The following is a 23052-nucleotide window of genomic DNA, read 5'->3' as shown; positions in this document are numbered from 1 at the left end:
AATTTAAATACCCCTCATGTATAATGTATTTATTATGGGGGAATATAAGCATGTATAAGGATAACCTCTGTTTTCAATAAGCTGATAACCTGGTCAAGAAGCTGCAGTATTATGAAGACCATTTTCTCACATATGTTTAACACTTCCATGAATGTTGAGGTTCTCTTATATTCTGATATAGTAAACTCATGAAGGGTTGAAAGGTAAAACCCACATCCATAGGTAGGTCAGGTGTCAAATGAAATATAAAGTCATCCCTGGCATCAACCACTAGGAAAGAGAAAGACTCCCAGTCAGAAAAAAGAAACTGAAAAGGAAGTGAGCCCTAGAAAACCAAGAGTGGAGACTGAGCTTCTTTCAATATTTGCCTCCAGGACTAGACTTGGAAGACTTAAAACTCCCAGGTAAATATGAACCAAAATAGTCATTGCCATGTGGAAGCAAGTTGAGACACAGAAGGCAGGCACACCTGCAGTGAATCACAAACTGCAGACACAGCTAGACTTTGAAATCAGAGTAATTAGGACCAGATAATGATTCCTCTTTCTATTATTTCCTATTGTCACAGAGTCTTGTTGGAAAGCTGTAATCTTGTCTCACCTATAATACTGTGAGAGTTATGCACCTACACAGGCCAGTGGTGAAGAGGAAACAGCAGCCCCATTAGAAGTAGGAGGTCTGAGGGATTGCCACCTCCTAGACAATATTTTTTTCAAACACCCTGTTGGAAGATTACCTTGCAGTGACAACTTGGGAGGTTCTGAATTGTATTTTTTATAAAGAAAAGTATCCTTTTATTGTTAGAAGAATTAGAAATAATTAGAATTATTTATTATTAGAAGTTAAGTGCACAAATATTATGTACACACTCACTGGCTATGTGGCCTCTACAAGCCTTGGTTTCCTCATCTGTAAAGTAGGAATAAATAAATGTCTCATAGGGCAATTATGAGAATTAAATAAAATAATCTTGGTAACGCATCTACCACAATGTTTCACATATATTAAGTGCTTAAAAAAGAATAGTATTACTAGCTCCCACTATGATTACTATATCTACTCTTCCTACTATTATTATTACTATTGTTATTACAAGGCAAGGACTAAAAGAGCACATGGCAAGGAGGCAGAGATTATGCTGAGCTGGTGTGATAGGTAAAAGCTTCACAGAAGAAGCAAGATTTTGCACTGGGATCTGAGTTTGAGAAGATGATTGATCATTCTAGACAGGGGATTATGTCATGGAACAAACAACTGAAGGGAAATTACAAGCTATTTTGGATGTAAGAAAGAGGTTTTCTGCTTTAGATTAATGCAAAAATTTTCAAGTATATATCTCCAAGTACAGATTTCAAGAACAGCTGATGAAATTTGATGAGAACATTTAAGGGGAAAAAATTGAATAAAAAGTCCAATACTAACAAAGTACTCTAAATATCCATGTACTAAACAGAAAAATGCTCTGACCATATCTAGTATTTTGCTTATGATACCAATTACTTTCACTAGATGTATCAAAGTATCTTAATTTCTTCACACACAAGATTTTAACTATTCCACATCACAGAAATCAAAGCAACTGAATACAACTAAAGGCTTTTTAAAGCCATACAATAATGACAACCCCTATTAGCAAGATAAGAGAAATTGGTTATTTGACAAATATTTAGCAATAAACGGAATGCCTGTACATGTTCATAAATTTGCGCTATAAATATTTTTATGTTAATGTATTACTTTTTGCCAAGAAAAAGCTGTTATAAATAATATTTTGTAATAAGAGATCTTAGATTATTTTGTTATTAACTCTCTAGCATTTAATTTTACTAAAGACATTTGGGTTAATTTTTCACTTTAATCTAGAATACTATGCAGTATTTTTCAAAAATAGTAGTCCTCCTCTTCTTTTGCCTAATTCCAATCATTATTCCAATCAACCACTTTCCTTCCAATGTGCCAATTCTAATGCATGTAATATATCTTTTCAATTTTCTTGGATAATTAAATATTTTGGTTGCTACAAAGACAAGTCCAAAATGTCAAAATCACTTACTTTTGTGATGGTCTGTAGTTTCTTACCTGCACTTCTCAAATTAGGGTCCAGTCCTGGCATCTCTTTGTTAGCTTCGGGGCTGACACTGTAGATTGATGCTCCTGCTTCACTGACGATACTGAGAAGAAAGAAAAGGGGGAATATCATTTTTTAAACTTTCCCTCTGGTCCAAGAAAATAAATGAATGAAATTGGTATTATAAGAAAAGAAATAGGGGCCAGCCTGGTGGTGTAGTGGTTAGGTTCATGTGCTCCGCTTCAGTGGCCCAGCGTTCATGGGTTCGGATCACAGGCGCAGACCTACACACCACTCATCAGGCCATGCTGTGGCAGCGTCCCACATATAAAAAACAGAGGAAGACTGGCACAGCTGTTAGCACAGGGCCAATCTTCCTCAAGCAAAAAGGGGAAGACTGGCAACAGATGCTAGCTCAGGGCCAATCTTCCTCACCAAAAAAAGAAAAGAAATAGCAGGGGAAAGTGCTCTCTTTACATCTCAATGATACCTATAGCATTTAATTTTTCATTAACATAAAGTGATTAAGTAATGTTTGTTTCCTCACACAGGAAATACACAGGCTTAAATCTATAATGAATTCATTCAGTTGTTTTCTCTGTCAGTAATAATAAGAGATACTTTATAAACACAATGGATACTCCCCCATGATGCCAACTTCAAAATTTTCAGAATATACTTAGCTTCTCTTGTGTTTATAATTCATTATTGACTGACATTTATGCTTCCCATCTGAATTAACCATTCTAAAACATCTTGGAAAGCACAGACACATGTGTGTGAATATGTGCATAGGCGGAATATGCAAAAATCATTGCCATAACCATTGCCATTATTATTACCTGGTTATAATTAACAACCACAATGTGAAAAGGAAAGGGATCAGACAGGATATTATCCCACTTCTTTTTGGGAGGGTCTGAAATCATCCTTTTAGTGAACTTGAAACCTTTCACTTCAGTCAGGTGTTAAATCATTTCATCATTTATTTAATCAAAGCATCACATATTTCATCCTCTTCCCTCCTTCTTTGGCTCCAAATACTTTAAAAATCACAATAGGAACACTCTTACAGCTGACATTTGTATGGTGGTTGATATTTGTACAGTTTATTAAACATTTCTAAATAAGAGGTCTTCTTTATGACATAATATGCAAAGAAACAACATCAACCCCAAGTATTCATGACACCTATGGCTCTCCACCACATGATCATCTAGAGATCAAGATTCAAAAGCAGAACATAGTGTTTAATTTTTTTTTTTTTTTTTTTGTGAGGCAGACCAGCGCTGAGCTAACATCCGATGCCAATCCTCCTCTTTTTGCAGAGGAAGATCGGCCCTGGGCTAACATCCATGCCCATCTTACTCTACTTTATATGGGACGCCGCCACAGCATGGCTTGATGAGCGGTGCGTGGGTGCATGCACAGGATCTGAACAAGCGAACCCTCGGGCTGCCCAAACGGAGCGCGTGCACTTATCTGCCGCGCCACGGGGCCGGCCCCGTTAGTGCTTAAAATTTAATTCACTCCTAGTAAACTCTCCCTTTCTCTGCTCCTCAATATTAATTCAATGAGATAAGTTTAGTGGATAATTTTTAACATATTGCCCTATTGTAACAATTGACCACTGATCAGAAAAATGTGGAAACATTAGTTTGCTACCCCTGTCTCTGGAGAACTCTTCATTGAACTTTGACAACAACTATAAGCCACCAAGACTTGAGAAGATTATTTTGGGGAACGTGAAGATTTATATTTTTTTGCAACCAAGATCTACCATCCCAAATTTCATAACAGAAAAAATGAACACTTCGCCATTCAAAAGCAAGGCTGCTCATCCTGTTCCTCATCAACACCATCATCATGACACAGTAAGAGGACACTGAGTGCATATTATACACAAAGCACAAAACCAAGCACTTTACAGATATTATCTCATTTAATCCTTTTGGGGATTTTTTTTTTTTTTTTTTTTAAAGATAAGTAATAAGCCCAAGGTCATACGGCTGGTAAGCAACTACACTGGATTTGACCCCTTACCTGCTTAATACCCAAGTCTGAGCTCTTAACCAGCACAAGCACAAGTAACTTCTGAATAGCCTCACAACCTCTCATTAAAATGAAAACTCATATTTTTGTGCTAAACAAAAAATGCAACATCTTTTTAAGGAAGACCTACTTTCTTAAACCACAGATCCACCATAGAAACTCATTTCTTTCGCTGCCTTCACTTTTGATCAAAAGATAAAGTGAGTTTTGTTTTCTTATGTATCTAAGGTAGAATCTAAAGTATAGGCAAGGTCAAATATATTCTATAATTTCAGAGACTGGCTTTAAAATTAAATGGTAATTGTGCTTTTTCTACAAAATAAGATTTAGATTATGCTTATCTTCTACCATATAATGATCAAGGAGAAAATGTAATGTCAAATAAAGCTTAAAGTGAAGAAAACTCTTAGTATGGCATAAAATGATGTTAAAACCAACATACTAGAGGTGATTTTTGAGTTCCATTATATTGCCACTTCCTAACCCGGGGCCCTTGGACTTCTGGGCAGGGAGAGGCAGGATTAATTAAAATTGTATACAAAACGTTTGTGTTTATGCATTTTTTCTAGGAAAAGGGATTATAGTTTTTACTGATTACTTAAAGAAACCCATGACTCCAAAAAAAGGTTAAGAAACACCATCACAGGATAAGAATATTCAGTCACCAGTCATGGAAAATTTGGTTTCAAACACAAATGAACGCTCAGTCCAACCAAGTTTTTTCTAAAAAACCAGAGTATCCATGAAGTGCAGGCTGAACCCATTATTAGAGAAAATATTTTTCAAAATTTCACCACAAATTTATTTTCTATCATTTCCAGAAGCCTCTAAAATTACACTATTTAAGCAAAGGGAACTTAAATGGTAAATAAAAATTCCAATTAACCGTGGCCTTCAGCAGCTGGGTACCTGGGAATTTGTTGGGTGATTCACTGTCTCTTGGAAGTTATAATTCTCAATAGACTGAGGGAAACTTGCAAAGAAAAACACTCAGATAATAAATATTCCTCCAAATACCATACTGCCACTTATTTAAACAGAAGAATACAAAACAGATGTGACCTGACACACTGCACCCAAAGATTTTAGATTAACATTAATATTAAATCAATACAAAATGTAGTAAATTTCATATGCTTTAGTTATTAGATAGCATGGGTCCAATAAACAGTTCAGTACTAAGCACAAATCAGAATGTTTAAATAATCTAAATGAACAGAAAAACCTCAACACTGAGTACTTCAGTATAAAACATATAAGAACCTAGGAGGTATATGTGGCAAGAATTAAATGAAACAAATCAAGCTGGAAGTGGTGATGATTTCTTCCAGAAGTTGCTAAGAACAAAAATGATAATGTCCCCTCTCTTGTTTTTTTTCATTCCTATTTGGAGTTCAAGGATAGATATTCAGTAGAAAATATGCAAGATTGTATGAGCCACTTTCTGTTATTGGTAAGTTTCCCAATAAACTATTGGGAAATTATTCCAATTACCTCTAATACATTTTGAGGAAAGCAAAAATGAACTTTGCACAAAATTCAGATATCTAATGATTTAATAAGTATTATATTTCACAAAACAAATTTCTCTCAGGTGTAAATAAATTAGGCTCATAATCTTAGCAATTTAATTATTTTATTCATTTTGCCATAAAGCCAAGAAGACTCTGAAAAGAATTTATTATTTTGGGGAATTTAACTGACACAGTTGTAACTGAACTAAGGTTTCAAGATATTACAGTACTCCGAAGCCCCTTCAAACTCCCAGTTTAGACAAACATCTAAATAGATATATATGGTATCGCAAGCTTTTAAATATAGGAAAGTACATTTCAAAAGCTACCATTGGACTTACATTTGACCAGATCTATATGTTAATGTGCTAATTCTTAGAATTAAATTGATAATTTGTTAAACATTTTATCTAATAGCGCTATTTTAGGGTCTTTCTATTTAAAAACCTTATTTAGGGTCTTTTTATTTAAAAAAATACAAACCACATACTTATATAACCAAAAAAGCAAGTGAAATGCCCACAACACAGATGCATTGACTTTTAAATTCATTTTAAAATTTTTTAATAAAAACTCAAGTTAAAAATGCTAAATTTTATCTCAAGTAAAATTCAATGATGTTACATAAATCTGATTATTTGCCAGTATAATTTGTTGTATTTTTTAAAAATACATGTTTAAACTATAGAATTTATATCTCCAGAGCTTCTAAGTCTCTTCTACCAAGACAGATTGTATGCTGATGAATCTTTTAAAACCAGGTTTGCAAGTAGTTTTCTTATAGTGAGTACTCATTCTGACAATAAGAGAATGACAATCTCTTTTACCAAATTGGATTCTTTTCATGAGACAGGAAATCTAGCTGTTTGTGTTTTTAAGTTATTGGGCTAATAGTTTTCACATTCATTTAAGGTTACATAAAGTCTCCTCCCTTCTCCTCGTTTCCCAAATATGAAAACAGCTTTCTTTTTTTCTTATTTTAAAATAAATTACATGCTTCCTTATGTTAACAGGAGAATTTAATTCAAAGGTAATCTACTTAAATGAAAATGCAATTATCTAGTAAGATATCAAAAAATCAGCCAGGAAATATTGCTTAAACTAATAAAAACTGATGTGTTTTTAATTCTTTATAAAAGTATACTAGAATTGCTCCAGCCTTACCAATATCTAGCAGCTTTCTTTTCTTCCCTCCTTCTGCCCACCAAAAAATACGTACTAAATAGCTACTATGCTAAATGCATTGCTCATTTCACTAGTTTTAAAAATAATTTATCTAAAAACCATTCTTCCAAATTTTTAGACTGAGAAACATTCATGTGGAGAGAGGGTAAATGACTTGACCTAAGTTTCTCAACAAGCAATAGAAAATGCGGAAAAAGTTCACCAACACAGATCTTAATTCTTTGCTCTGCACATGAGATAACCTGTTCTGAAGTATGAAAGGATAGCTGTTTGTATTTTACGGAGGAGGGGCAAGGCCAAAAACCAAACCACCATGAATAACAGGGGCTCTAGGATTTAATGTTTAAAGGAGAAGGCTTATTTCTAAGAAAATATCAAAGCAATTTTAAATTCCTGTATTTAGTGATGAATTGTCATTTCAGAGAGTCTCAAATGAGCAATATCTAGTCACTTTAAAAATTAAGGTAATCTAGTGATGATAAGCATCAGGGCAAGAAACAAAATCACATACTGTTAAGGATGTTTAAACTGTAGAACTCTTTGGAATGGTAATTTGAAAATTTAGATCAAAAGTCACAAAAATATGCACTTTCTGAACCAGCTACTACATTTTTAAGAGTTCATATGAAAGAAAATTAAAACTACACAAAAAAATTAAAAAGTGCTATTCATCATAGCATAGCTCTAAAAGAAACTGAAAACCAAAATGCCTATCATTAAAGGGTTCACTAAATGAAAAACTATACTGTCACTTAAAATTATTATTGTAAAATATTAAGTGAAAAAACTGGTTACAAAACTATGATATAAGACCAACTTTGATATTTTAAAATACAGGTATATACAAAAAGAAAAAAAATAGAAGGTTATGTAACATAACGTTAATAGTACTTAAATATGAGTTATTCCTTTAATTGCATTCTTATTTCTTTAAATTTTTCTGCAATAACCATGTAATATTTACTTGTAAACAAAAAAGTTTAAATTTTAAGTTTAAAATAATTGTTAATTGGCCAGGAAATCTGTTATCATATGACAGCCAACATTTTTTAAAATTTTACCAACCTTTCTTTTGAAGTTATTAAAGTTATTTTGAACTTAAACCTAGGCAAACATATCATTTGTTAGTAATAACTTCCAAACATGGCTTTTAGATCTCAAACAATAACATTTTGTGATATCACTATAACATAAAAGAAAGGTGGCTAAGCAGAAAAGTCAAGAATAAGTTCTCAATTTGTACACACAGGTCAGCTAAGAAGCAAATGCATGATGAAAAATTTTACAAGAACGTACATACTATATATCCTTAAGTTTTACTTAGTCCTTGGCCTCTGAATCGATCCCCCAAGTTATCCTTCATGATCACCAAGGCACAATCAGCTCACTATCCACAACATAAAAGATGTGAGGTGACAGAATAGTATACCAGGAAAGTAGAATGTGTAAAAAAAACACTAAAGGCAAAATACAGTGAAACAGAAAGAGAGAGAGAGGGAAAATACACAACCTCAAGATTTCATTGGCACCAAATGAGTTTACCTTTAAGTATGTGACACTAGCACCATCTGGTGGAAGACCAGTTAGAAGCAATTCTCCAATGACCACAGTTAAAAAAAAAAAAATCCTGAGCTCTCTCTCAAAAGATGAGCATTTTCCAAAGAGAACAACTCTAGCAACGGTACAGTAATCACACAGGGCCCACAAGCCTGGGGGACCTGAAAACGTCTACCAAAGAGTGAGTGTACTTCCAGATGGACATCCTATCACATCTCATCCACTGAGCCGTACTCAACAGCACAGAATTCCCTTGGCTACCTTTCATTCAGTGCCCCATACCACATCAGAGGAAAAGAACACTTTCCAGCCCCAAAAAGAAACCTAAAGGGGAAGACCCGAATTAGCACCTACCAAGCAGAACTCTAATTTGGAGTTTGGAGTTCCTCAAAACACCAGCTACCTATCCTTTTGTGTCATAAACAAAACAAAACCATAGTATTCAATGTGAGAATCTGATTCTGCTATTTAGTATCATAGGTTTATGTTCACAATGATGCTGAGCTGCTACAATGTACCACAACATGTCAAAACATTACATTTAAATCACTTTCACTGCTGTCAACGGGTCATTCAATGATAGAGATGACCAAAATCACTGGTATCTTCAAGTACCATCATAGGGGAAAGCAAATCAATAACCTAGGACAAAGAGGATAGAGAGCTTGTCTCCTACTTGCAGGCTGAGTCCCTCCACTGAGGTAGAACCAATTTCTGACAAAGAATGGCATCCGCAGAAATTGTTGGTCTCCACTACTCTCCACAGCAAGCATCCCTTTCATTCTCTCTCTCCCTGCCCTTCACTTTCCTCTGCTTTCCTTTTCAAAAATCCCTCTTTTCTTTCTTTTTTCCCTCATCTATGTTTGAGACCAACATGAAGTTGTTACAAGTACTACATGATACCAAGGGAACTCAAGAAAAAAACCTGCCCCAGGAGCAACCACAGGGCTGGTGCACAAGTGGTATGTTAGACTAAGTAAAAGGACGAGGGCCCCGCTGATTCCAGGACAAGAAAAGCAGTCTCAAAGATGGGGACACTAACTGTGGAAGAAGCTGTTTGCAGCAGTACTGTAAACATTCCATGTTCACCCAACAAAACACAAAAACTAAGAGGGCAGGGAATAAATACTGATCTAATTTTACAACTAAAATGTCCTTTGGTCAATGTTTTGAAATGTAGTGATTTAAAGAACATGATGTCAACCCACCTGCCATCCCCCCACATACCAAAATGTCTGTTTCTCCTGATGCTTGCAGTTAACTCCAAAACTGTCAATTTTTTATGTACTCAATTTGTATTTACTCATATAATAACAGATTATCTATATTTGTTTATTCTTGTTCAAATGCAATTCAATTCAGATATAAATTTGCGAGTTTCATAGAGAATAGTATAGAGTTTTCTTACAAATGGAGAAGTTTGCTTCATTTACTCATCTTTTCTATCCCTCCTATGTTATATTTTTAGCTTAAATACATCTATGGGAGTTTATCCACTAATAAATACGAGGAATTCAGATTGCATGGCACAGATTTTTTAGGATGAAATTTATTGCAAAATATTTTATTCCTTTATTATCTATCCAATAACAGAAATCAGAATCAGAATTACCAATTTAGAGGATATAATATTCTAATATTTTGCTAATAAGAGTGCAATAATATAATACTAATTATTAAAAGTTTTAAGAAAGAACAACAAAAAAAAAGGAGAGAAGCAAACGGAAAGAGACAATGAGAAGTAAAATAATAATGTTAATAATAATAATAACAAAAAGAGAGACCAAAACTGAGATATACTTTGCCAGCAACAAAAAGCCCAGTTCTTTTTACCCACAGCTGAATAAAGTTTTAGAAATAACAATGGTGGGGCCGGCCCTGTGGCTTGGTGGTTAAGTGCGCGCGCTGCAATGCTGGTGGCCCGGGTTCGGATCCCGGGTGCGCATTGAGGCACCACTTCTCCGTCCATCCTGAGGCCGAGTCCCACATACAGCAACTAGAAGGATGTGCAGCTATGACATACAACTATCTACTGGGGCTTTGGGGGGAAAAAATTAAATAAATAAAATCTTTAAAAAAAAAAAAAAAAAAAAGAAATAACAATGGTTTGTGCTACATTACCTAATATTCTAATATTACTGTTGACAATCTCAGTGAACTCCACTAATAAATGACACACATTCATTGGTTTCATACCCTGTTACCTACTCCTCCTTTTCTCCCTTCTCGTATTTGTTTTATCTCCCCACCCCAACCTCTACTTTCCTCTGAAGTGAACTTATAACTCAGCAGAAGTCATCACCCCCCAGTTAAGGAAAATCTTATCTACAAACTTCATCTAACACATTCACCAACTAGTAGCCTCCAGTTTGGACAGCCAAAGCCCTTTTCTGCAGCAGTGTCAACCTTCAGAATTTCTTTTGGCCACCCAGATAATGCTGGGGGTAAAAAAAAAAAAACAACCCTGAAAGCACATGCTATGTATAAGACAGCTACTCTAGATCAACCCCTTTTCTAGTTATGGTTTTTTAAAGTACACTGAACAGATGGAGGGAGAGAATGAGTTGTTGAGTTCAGCCGGCTGCTCCATTTACTTCTTTATCTGCAGTGAGATCTTTACTTTTTTGGGATCACTGCACATTTCTGGCCCTGCTATATTACACTATGTAAATATTTAGGAGAAATAATTCCTTTCAAGGATCTAAACTTCCACTGTCGTTATGGCAAATGAACCTGTTTATGCTATATTCGTTAAGTAACAGCAAGCCTAAAAGAACACAGGAATTTACTAACATGTGTAAACAAACATCACGGTCATAAAGTTTCTCATGGGGACATATCAAGAACATGAAAGGCCAGTTTATTTTTACTCCCACTGCCCTGTAATTTTCTTTAACTCTACTACAACTGTCCTTAATTCAAACCTTTCCTACAGTTACAGGAACAGGGTAGAGTGAATATACATAAACTATACCAAAAACTACCCATGTCTCCATTTAACCTTTCTTGATTCTAGAGCAGTGGTTTTCAAACTTGATCTTGCATCAGAATCTGCTAGAGGGCTTGTTAAAAGACAGATTGTTGGACCCCATCCCCAGAGTTTCTGCTCCACTGGGGCCAAGAATTTGCAATTCTAACAAGTTCACTGGTGATGCTGATGTTGCTGGTCCTGGAACCATACTTTTTGTTTTAAGGTTTTATTGAGGTATAATTTACATTCCATAAAATTCACCTACCTTAAGTGTATAATTCAATGATTTTTAGTGAATGTTGTACAACCATCACCAAAATCCAATTTCAGAACATTTCCATCCAAAAAAGATTCTTTGTGCCTACTTGCAGTCCCCATTACCACTTCCAACCCCAGACAGCCACTAATCTACTTTGTCTCTATATATTCATCCTGTCTGAACATTTCATGTAAATGGAATCATAAAATATGTGGTCTTTTGTGCCTGGCTTCTTCACTTAGCATGTTTTTGAGATTCATTCATGTTGTAGCATCAGTACATCCTTTTTATGCCAAATAGCATTCCACTGTTCTAGATATACCACATTTTGTTTAGCCATTCACCAGCTGATGGACTTTTGGGTTGGTTCCAGTTTTCCAGTATTATGAATAATGCTGCTGTAAAACATTCATGTGCAAGTCTTTGTGTGGACATACGTTTCATTTCTCTTGGATAGATTCCCAAGAGTAGAAACGCTAGGATATAAATTTATGTTTAATTTTTTACGAAACTGCCTAGGTGCAATGAATGAGGGTTCCAGTTTGTTCATTTCCTTGACAATACTTGATATGTGTCTGCCTTTTTTTTTTTTCTTAACTTTATTTATTTTTCCCCCCAAAGCTCCAGTAGATAGTTGTATGTCATAGCTGCACATCCTTCTAGTTGCTGTATGTGGGACTCGGCCTCAGCATGGCCAGAGAAGCGGTGCGTTTGTGCGCGCCCGGGATCTGAACCCGGGCCGCCAGCAGCGGAGCGTGCGCACTCAACCGCTAAGCCACAGGGCCGGCCCTGTGTCTGCCTTTTTGATTATAGCTATTCTAGTGGTTATCAAGTGGTATCTACGTGTTGTTTAATTTATATTTCTTTAATCACTAATGATTCTGAGCATTTATTCAATGTATTTATTGGCCTTTCCTAATCTGCTTTAGTGAAATATCTATTCAAATCTTTTGCCCATTTTTAACTGGCTCATTTGTCTCGTTATTGAGTATAAGTGTTTTTTATGTATTCAAAATACATGTCCTTTATCAGATACATGATGTGTAAATATTTTATCCCAAGTTTTGGCTTGTCCTTTCATTTTCTTAGTGGTCTTTTGAAACACAAAAGGTTTTAATTTTGATGAAATCTGGGACTACACTTTGAGAACCACTGTTCTAAAGCTTCAAAAATTCAAAAGCAATGTGAAAGCTTAGTGGTTTCCCATCTACATAAGCAATATGTAAATTTCACTCATAGCATCTGCTGCTTTTCTGTTTTGTTTTAGCAAAGCCTATTATAACTATCATCCCAAACATATTTACCCTTTTTAGGAGGAAGAGAAAAGAGAACTTGCAACTAACTGGCTTTAATACGTTATGGAATGAATACATTCAGCTGCAGATGGGCCTGAACTATCACCTGGGAACACTGGATGGAGTGCTAGCACTAAAGAACATGGACTTCTGAGCCAGTGTTTTCAGAATCATTGGTCAGTCCTATGGCTTCTGACACCAGGCCTAAATATATAAGAAATATGTCCACCTTACAAATTAATGGGAACAAAGAAAAATGGTGCACCATGGTAGAAATTATAGAGAAAGAGCATATTACCTGAAAGATACATTTGATTTATCTTGATATTTTTGTCTAATTTTATTAGTCTTCCTTACCTCAGGGACTTTTTAAATAATACATATACCAGTACAGCCCTTTCTTTGTTGAAAATCTATTGTACCTTAAATTAAGAGGAGCCAAAGATGGCAGCTAAAGTTCAAATCTTGTCTAGGACCATAACTTGCAAATATACAAAACATACTTCAAGAATATATAGGATATGTTTGATTCAGGTAGAAGCAACAGTAAAATTATTTATTTCTAAGGTGAAACCCAAAATATTATGTGTTTCTTTTTTTTTTTTTTGTGAGGAAGATCAGCCCCGAGCTAACATCCATGCTAATTCTCCTTTTTTGCTGAGGAAGACTGGCTCTGAGCTAACATCTATTGCCAATCCTCCTCCTTTTTTGTCCCCCAAAGCCCCAGTAGATAGTTGTATGTCATAGTTGCACATCCTTCTAGTTGCTGTATGTAGGACGCGGCCTCAGCATGGCCAGAGAAGCGGTGCATCAGTACCTGGGATCGGAACCCGGGCCGCCAGTAGCAGAGCGTGCGCACTTAACCGCTAAGCCACGGGGCCGGCCCAATGTGTTTATTTCTTGATGATTATCTATGTCCCAAAAGCAAATCATTAAGATAAAGAAGCTTATATGAACACTATTTCTATAACTAAGACCTGAGACATATATTCTGTGATTCTATGGAAAAACTATAACAGTACGAAGGATCCAGTTAAAAGATGAAGAACATTCATTTAATTTTGCAACAAGAATCCTTCTTTATACAATTCAAGTTGACCTGGACCCAAAGCAAGAAACTTTGTTTACTTAAGTACTACCAGGCTTCCACTGTAAAATGTTTTAAAATATTTATGTTCCAATTCATGGATCCTGTTGATAACATAAAAGCCATTAGTCTGGGGCAGGCCCAGTGGCATAAGTGGTTAAGTTCGGCGTGCTCTGCTTCAACGGCCTGGGTTTGTGGGTTCGGATCCTGGGCACGGACCTAAACCACTCATCAAGCCATGCTGTGGAGGCGACCCATATACAAAATAGAGGAAGATGGGCACAGATGTTAGCTCAGGGCCACTCTTCCTCAAGCAAAAAGAGGAAGATTGGCAACAGGTGTTAGCTCAGGGCCAATCTTCCTCGCCAAAACAAATTAATTAATTTAAAAAAATTTTTTTAAAAAGCCATTAGTCCTCATTACCTTCCAAATGTTGGAGATGGATTTTATATTTCTACTAGTCTTCAAAAATTACACCACAAAGAACAAGGCTGTTGGCCAATATTCATTCTCCCTTTTCCACTAAGCCACTTAAAGCTACTTAAGAAGAAGCCATCCAAAGACATGCCAGAGGATACAGTTTCACATGTGATCCACAGTCTCTCAACATGGTCTGGCTCCCAATAAAGTAAATTTAGGGCATCTTCTTATCCTATCTCTTTACGTTGTTTGCAATTCAAAATAACTAGAGTCATTGGAACTTTTCTCCCAAATTATACCAGATTAGGCAAAACATCTCTGTGATGTTACTAGAGATCCAAGATAAAGATCACGAGATAAGAAACAGAAGAAAGTGTTTACTCAATAACATACAGCCAATTATAATTTACCCATACAATTGAAAGGTAAGAATAAGCAAAATAATAATAATAGTTTTTTAAGCCTTCATTTTATACCAGAATTCAACTCCCTTCCCCAATCAGTTAGATACCAATTACTAGGAGGAACAAACTCATCTGGTTAGCACTTCTCCTACCCTTTATTTACGAATCAGTCCTCTGGTCTTAGAACATTACGATGGCTCAAGAGAAAAAAGGGAAGAGGAAGCAGCAAGGACCTCAAATAGGAGGTCTTACTCCTGGCCATTTAAGATTTGACAGTTATTGATGTGGGCACCTATATGGCAATATGATCATAACAAAAGTCCATCCTCAAAAATTTGCAATTTCCTAATAAGAGTCTTAGCAAAAATGTGGAGTAAGGAGCAAAACTCCCTCCCAACCCTCACTATTTATCTGTGAAATCCAAAAATAATCATTAAAAGCTTTGCTTATACAAACAGCAAATTAGGAACACACAAACAAACAACACCCAAATCTGCTATACAAAACCCGTGTGCTCTCTGAAAACTAACAGAACTGTACCACTCAGCAATTCATCCATCTAGGAACAAATGCCCTCAGCCTATTCCTGAGAAAGGGAAGAATGATCAGTTCTATCTGTCTTCATCTTGTCTGAAAATCTTGACATTTTTCAGCAAGTAAAGGTTCCAAATGGCAGGTGTCATAATGCCTTAGCCTCACATGTGGTGCTAGAAGGCAGGAAAGACAGCAACAGCATGCGGTCATGTCAGAGCCACACAGAAGCTGCCTAGAGAGCACATTCTGAAAAGAGCAAACCTCAGACTCAGTTAAATCAATCGAGTGCCAGATGCCACTATCAGAACAAAGCTGTGGTGCCAAGGATTAGCTGCCCAGAGAAACATTCAACTCAAGGCTCTCACAAAAGGGAAAACAGCAGAGCACCATGGCACCTGTCCATATCCTGTTTGTCTGATAATTTGGTCAAACTAGCTCCTTCTATGCAGAGAAGAAAATGGCCACAGAATTCTTTGCTTCATCTATAAGTGGGTACTATTTTTTCAAGGTCATTTTCAGTTATTCTAAAGTAAATAATATGAATCTCCTGTATTTGCATAATACTTATAGCTTTCTCAAAGTGCTTTAAGATCTACTAACTCAAACTAACTTCCTATAAGGAAGTCAGGATCATAAGTACTCGCTTCATCTTACCTGCAGGGTAAGAGAGAACCAAAATTAAATAAAATTAGACCAAGATCATCTGAAACCAGACTTAAAAACAAATCTGGTCTCCGGACTGTTAGATCAGACTTCTTTCTATTTAAATACCTACCCTCTGCCCACTCCTCTCTTCCCAATCATCTTTTCACAAGTTTTCCCAATAATAAAGTTTTGGAGCCTTTTGAAAGTTGTTTGTGAAGGCCAATCAATAAGCATTTTTATTCCCAAAGGTCAACATAACTGGCATGATGTTTCCCCTACTTTGTTTCTCCTCAGATCTGAGTCTAAGAAATAGTAATAATTTCTGAGAAATACTCAAAGCAGGAGATGCTGGAGAAGCATAAAAATAGGTTATTTGTTTAGGGAGGAGCATTCATTATCAAGTCACTGGTTAGATACATCAGAAACTAAACAAACTAGGATTCACTCAGATGAGCAGTATGCGGTTAATGATATAATCCACCCATGAAAAAGAAAATTCAATATCATTTAGATTATTATACTCTATTGGAATATACAAAGGGATTGCTGGGCCAAAGATTGATACTTCAAAACACCTGATTTCCTTCCATATCTCAGAAGACAAAGCACAAACAAAAGCCAGGACTTCGCTTGGATTCAACTTAGTAATATTTAAAAATAAAATAGTGTTGATGTAAGGACCTTTGGAAGCCTCTAGAACAAGCATGATCTTCTAATTCTCTCACAAAAAAATTGGTTTTTTTCTCTACAACATTTTTATTCCCTATGGCTACAACACTGAAATTGATTTATTTGCCATATACTTGTGCCTATTTTCACACTAAAACAATTCAGCGGCGCCCACATTATCTTGCCTTGACTTTTAGCAACCAGCAAATACTATTCTTCAACTCTGTGCAGTTGCTCCAGTAATTTTTCATCTTTGTATTTTCAGATCTAAGGCTGACTGACATATAGAGCACTGAAAGGATAAAAGTAAATATCAGTTAACACAGACCCACAGTCGTATAAGGGCTAAGAGTACTTTCACATATATATCCTACAGTTTGAAAATTAAATGTACTAAATAAAATTAAAGACAAATAAATAAAATATAAAATAAACATAAAATTTTCTAAATTAAATTTCTTGTTTACCATTTAGTCTGCAGGTTTCAATTTCTGTAAAAAATGGATATGATCATTTTGCTATAATTATTTTCCACGTCTGCTATCTTTTTTCCTACACACTTTGCTAACTTGATTGATTCCAGACTTCCTAGCACCTCATGTTTTTCTGCTTTACCCATTTAAATAGGGATTTGTTTTTTCATTAACATGGATAAAAACCGATTTGTGTTCATGTTTGGAGTAAAGATGAGCGTAGGTAAAAACAAAGTGTGATGCTGCTGTCTAGGAATGTTTATTGCTCAAAATCACTTAAATGGTAAATAGACACATGAAATGAACAAGCTTTGCATTGGAATCGTTATTTATTACATATTTCAACTGAAGTACAAACAGAACCAAGACAAACCAGATACACATATCTCATAATTTTTAATATCAGTGTAAAGAGTCATACTAACAGTCATCAGTTTTTTCACTCCACAGAAAAGCAAGAGTACAAACTAGGGCACTTAAGTGTTAGATGGCTAATGACACTCACTGCAACTTCTTTGATGAAGCTAAAGCACAAAAGACTATGCTTAATAAAATCACTGAACATTCACTGAAACTTAAAAATAAGCCCATATTCAGTCAATTCTCCCTTCAAGTCTCCAAAATCTTCTAATATCTCTTTTGGTATCCCTGGAAATTTGAAATGTTAATTGTTGGGTCTTATTTTTGGCAAATGTATTTTATCTCAACAATTCTCAATGCTAAGATGAAATCATAAGCAGGGGAAAAAGGACCCTAAAACCAACAAATGAGTAAACATAACTTCCTGGTCTAATCTTAACTAAAAGTAATGACATCTCTTCCATCCCTTCCTAAAGTTTCCTACCGCAAATTCTTAAAATCTGGCCAGTAGATATTTATATAATTTTTAAAACACAATATACTAAAGAAAGTTAGAAGGTTGTTCAGATATTTAGTCACATTGTAATTTAAAGGTATATACACTTGAAAATTAAAAACAAATATAAAAATAACACAAATTAGAAGAAAGCAGAAGCTGTGTTCTTGAGATTCCCAAAGGTAAGAAGGAAAAAGAAAGTTATAGCTGTCACTTAATATGTATTTAACACCATGCGTAAAGAAAATCTGCAATATAATCTGATCCTGAAGAATTTAAACTACAGACTTCCTGATTCCCCAGTGCTGGCAATCACCTCCAACAGAAACTGTGCACAATGGCTGAAAGAACTTTTAAAATTATTTTGTTTCTCCTAAGTTTGTTTTAAGTATGAAGTCTCCATTCCAAAGTAAATTTTAAATGACTTCATGTTGTTCTGAAAACATATTTTATATCAAAGGGCTCCAATGAATTTTTCCTATTAATTTCAAGTTTTCTAACTTAAACTTGGGCCAGTTATAATTATAAGTAAAATTACAAACTCTAAAGTAATTATTAATGTAGTATATCACACTCTTAGAGTCATACTCCAACATCATTTTCATTTGAAAGTTAAGAAAACAAAAACAAAAAGACGTTAGAATACAAACCCAAGTGTGTGTATATTAATGTAACTTGGACTTTTTTATTCTTAGAGGAAAACTGAATAGTGGTGTTTCTTCTAAAAATAAATACAAAAATGATTTAAATCATAGTCTTCGTGAAACAAATTATTTACAGTCACAGGCATTCTGATATAATGATATGAAATATGTTAACCTTTTTCCCATATTTAAATGGGAGGGGAAAAAAGAAAGAAAGAAGAGAGAAAGGGAAGGAAGGAGGGATGGAAGGAAGGCAAGGGAAGCAGATAGATACATGTTTTTTGAGCGAGAGAGAAAGCGAGAGGGAGAGTACCCGCACACATACGCATACGTGACTGGCAAATCCATTAAAATATTTTTTTTCACTGAAATATTTTTCACTAAAATAGGTAGGATACAAACTAATAATGGCTTGTAAAGAAGTAATATAATGTAACCAACTGACACTAAGAAGTCTGCTTCTCCAAACCATCTACCCACCCTAATCGCGGGGGGGGGGGGGGGGGGGGGGCGTGGTTTTAGTGTAAAATGAATGTATTTTCCTCACCTGGAATAAATCACCATCTTCATGAGCAAGTTTGAGAGTATCCATTTCTAACTATATCTAGTGGTTAAAAAACAAAACTTTACATATTAGAAACACAAGCACACACAAAGAAGAAACTAAAAATCCCTTTTTCCTTTTCTTTCAACCTATTTCCCAGGCTTAGAAACAAGGCTTCTGTCAGCAGATATTTTTCAAACACCTTTTTCAGTTCCAATTTGGCCCTTTAAATATTCCCCAATGTACTTTGAGAAATGCAGACTTCTAAGATAATTTTTCAGAAATAAATTAGCATGCATGCTTATGTGTGTGTACACTCTATATTTGCTTCAAGCTTTAACTTCATCAGTTAAAAATATAAATTTTCCCTTATATAGAGATACACAACAGAACAAAAAATAACCTGTATCTGAAATTCATCTATCACATCATTTTCAAGCGCCAGGGGCAAATTGTTAAAGCAAATAATACTTCTGAGTTAGAAAGATGTAGACTGTAACATAATTAAAGAATAAGGAAGTATTAAAATTTACACCTTACACCTAAATTTATTGTCCTTCTGAAAGCTGTGTTTTTGTCACAAAGATTAGAATATACTGCATTAGCCCTCAAATCCTAATATCTATAGAAAAAAAAGTCTTTCAACTCTTTAAGAGTATTTTAGGTGAAGCTCCTATGAAACCACCTGCCAATAAGCTTGAACTCGCATATGAAATGGATCACAGGGTTTACCAAGTGCTGCAGATGTTCAAAGGCACTCCCTGCACGGAGCGCCACAGTCATAGTAAGAGAAGACTTCACTGCAGACCCATGTCTAAGTTGTTTCCCTGAATTGTTTCTTATCAAATTAAAATGTCAAAAATTATTCTATCAACTGCCATCCCTAAGGAGTCTAGCTCAACCCAAAGAGCAGCTACCAATTAGTAAACTTGGGGCTTGTAATGGGGAAAAATTTTCTTTTTCTATTGATATGTGAAATTAGCAGGGTCCAAAAAGAAAAGTTTCATCTCAGCAGTTAAAGTGCTACTGATAGCGATAATCACATGCAGGCTGCAATTCCTTTGGAAAGGCTTTTAAATGAACATATACAAAGAAAAAAGAGAAACACAAGTGTTTTCCTACTGAATGACTGCCTAGGATTACAGAGTTATAGAAAGCCAAGGTTAGGGATCTAGAAATACACAAGGATTGTGAACCAACAAACCAAAGACAAATGAAACCCTTGCTCACTCTTTCAACAAGGTGGGTGCACCCATCCTTTAGCACAATAACCAACTGAATTTCAGGTTGTAGAAGGTGCTTCAGAAAATAAAATCCATCACAAATCATTGAATGTTTCTCTATTGTCTTGTATGAGCAAATAAAATCCTTAAGAAAAACATTTCCTGTGCACTTTGCTGTTTTCCAAAAGCTGCATATCACGCAGAGACTGCCTCGTAGAGGTGTTCACTCACTAGAAGCGTAAGTGCGCAGACGTAATAGATAATCTTTGGCAGCCAGTCATACTACATCTTTTTCACCTGCAAGTCCAGAAGCATTTGTATAGTACAACATTTGCAATTTACTCGCCGAAGTGAGAGCTGTGTTCATCTCCTAGAAAGAGTTATGATTGTCCGTGACCTTCCCCCTAAAAGTTCTGAAACTTGATTTCAAAGGACAGAAACACAGGCAACAGGACAAACAGGAATAAGCCTTACACAGAATAAGGTCATGTGAGGTATGTACTTAAGTTATGTAGGGTTACAGTTGGGCAAAAATCATTATGTGACCTGTGGCTACTCAAGTAATCAAAAGATTCATTTTTAAATGTGGCAAGGGACAATGTTAAAAGCAAAAATTCAACGGTATATATTTCCACGTATATTCCGTCTGCACTTTTCACAGAAAGCCTCTTTGATTCGAATTATCAAACATTTCCCAATGTTGCTGCTTTTTAAAGTCTCCATTCCTGGACACTAAGCTTCTTGGCTTTGTGGCTCAAGCGATGACAAACAGATCATTTCCTATTCACTCCACTCACCTCATCATCAACAAGATTGCTAGAATCCAGTTATGCTAAGAATTATTTTCAACAGCCACCTTCAATTACAAATGTTTGACATGATCACAGACTTCCAATGTTAATCCCCTTTCAAGTTGAAATACCCACACAAGAGCCCTTTGAGACACACAGCATGGCTATTTTCTTTGCTTTGCCTTACCCTGCAAAGCGGCTGAAATACATTTGAATCCTTTCTCTCCTCCCCCATCACTACTGCCATATCCATCTCTTATGCAAAGTAGCATGCAGAACCACATGCTTTTGTCAAGGCATGAGTCTTGCCCAGCCAGGAACCTTAAGAGAGTCAAGGAAAAGTTTTTCCTCCCCTACAAAAGCAAGAAATCAAGCTCTAACTTCGAACTCTTTCCTTCCTGGCCATGCCACTATTCTTCAATATCATTTAACCCATGGCTCCAGCAAGGTCATATCCACAGGATAGCAGACCAGAAGTGGTGGAGAGATCTTACTTCCTCCACAGTCTTTATCATATAAAACTGTGTTAGGTCAAAGGTAATCCCTCAGCGATTATTTCCTGTCATCTGCTGAAATTTCAGGCTCAAAAACAGTCTAGGTACTGATGAGAACATACAATTAGTATGTAGTCTAGTTACATAATGAGGACTCATTTACCCCTTAAAAGTTCTACTCCTCCAGAATGTTCCCTTAACAAAAACTGACCTGGGCCAGCCCGGTGGCATAGTGGTTAAGTTTGTGCACTCCGCTTCGGCAGCCCGGGGTTCGCTGGTTCGGATCCCAGGTGCAGACCTATGCACCGCTCATCAAGCCATGCTGTGGCAGGCGCCCCAGCGCCAGTGTAAAGTAGAGGAAGATGGGCACGGATGTTGGCCCAGGGCCAGTCTTCCTCAGCAAAGAGAGGAGGATTGGCAACAGATGTTAGCTCAGGGCTAATCTCCGGCCCCCCCAAAAAAAACCTGACCAGTTAATGAAATAGTTAATTAGTTTCAACTTAGCATTGAGACAAACTTAGTTCATGCTGAATTTAAAAGTTGAAGAAGATGGAAAATTCAAAAGAGGTGTTGCATTCTACTACCTTAATAAAAAACTATTTGAAAGAGTTTTAGGGCCCACAAAGAACAAAATCTGGCTGGCTTGATCATTGAACCTCAGGTCCCTTCTGGAACATGAGGAGTCGGACTAGATCTTTGAGGGTATTCTGACTCCCATACTATATTATGTATGATTTAGGGAAATTCCTTAATGCTAAAAAAAAGATGAAAATGGATTAATCTGAATATAAACTCAGTTTTGTTCAGAAGTTTTTTGCCATTGTCTGCACCATCTCCGAATAAATAATCAAAGGTAAAAGGTAAAATTAAGAGTGTTAAAAATAGGCAAGTTTATTCCCTTAGGTCAAACTTTCTAGAAACATCTACCATATTCAAACAATAGAGAGGTGAAAAGGCAGCACTGTGTGCTGGAAATAGCATGAGATTTAAGATCAGATGACCTGGACTTGAGTCCCCATTCCACTAACTCTAATCCATATCAGCCTGCAGGTCAGTTTCCTCACTTGTAAAATGCTTCTAATACTTACAATCAGAGGGTTACTGTAAGAAATAAATAAGAACGGTGGAAAGGTACTTAGTAAGCAGCAGTAAACCCATGGAAAATTATGACAAAAAAGTCTGAAATAAGGAATTTACTAAAATCTACTTTTATTCGCCTCTGAGAAAAATACATTGTGATTTAAGTTACAAATACATAACACAAAGTGATTTACTATAAAGTAAAAATACTTCCAAAGTAAAAGTCCTAAAGTCAATACTTGCAGGCAAGGTTCCTGATTTTTAACTGGAGTCAACCTTTTTTTATA

At 35.8% G+C, this 23052-nt stretch overlaps 1 protein-coding gene across 3 annotated transcripts in view; it reads right to left on the bottom strand.

The window, feature by feature from the left end:
- SRBD1 (S1 RNA binding domain 1) overlaps window positions 1–23052 on the bottom strand; it is a 213504-nt gene that overhangs the window by 88314 nt on the left and 102138 nt on the right. For all 3 annotated transcript variants that reach the window (XM_004436692.3, XM_004436691.2, XM_087436821.1), the window contains exon 15: window positions 2080–2171. In XM_004436692.3, the coding sequence (XP_004436749.3) occupies window positions 2080–2171 (92 nt within the window). The remainder of the gene's footprint in view (window positions 1–2079; window positions 2172–23052) is intronic.

This window comes from Ceratotherium simum, chromosome 11 (assembly GCF_057802395.1).
Source record: "Ceratotherium simum simum isolate JZ-2026a chromosome 11, ASM5780239v1, whole genome shotgun sequence".
Lineage (NCBI taxonomy): Eukaryota > Metazoa > Chordata > Mammalia > Perissodactyla > Rhinocerotidae > Ceratotherium > Ceratotherium simum.
This window is presented reverse-complemented; position numbering and strand designations above follow the sequence as displayed.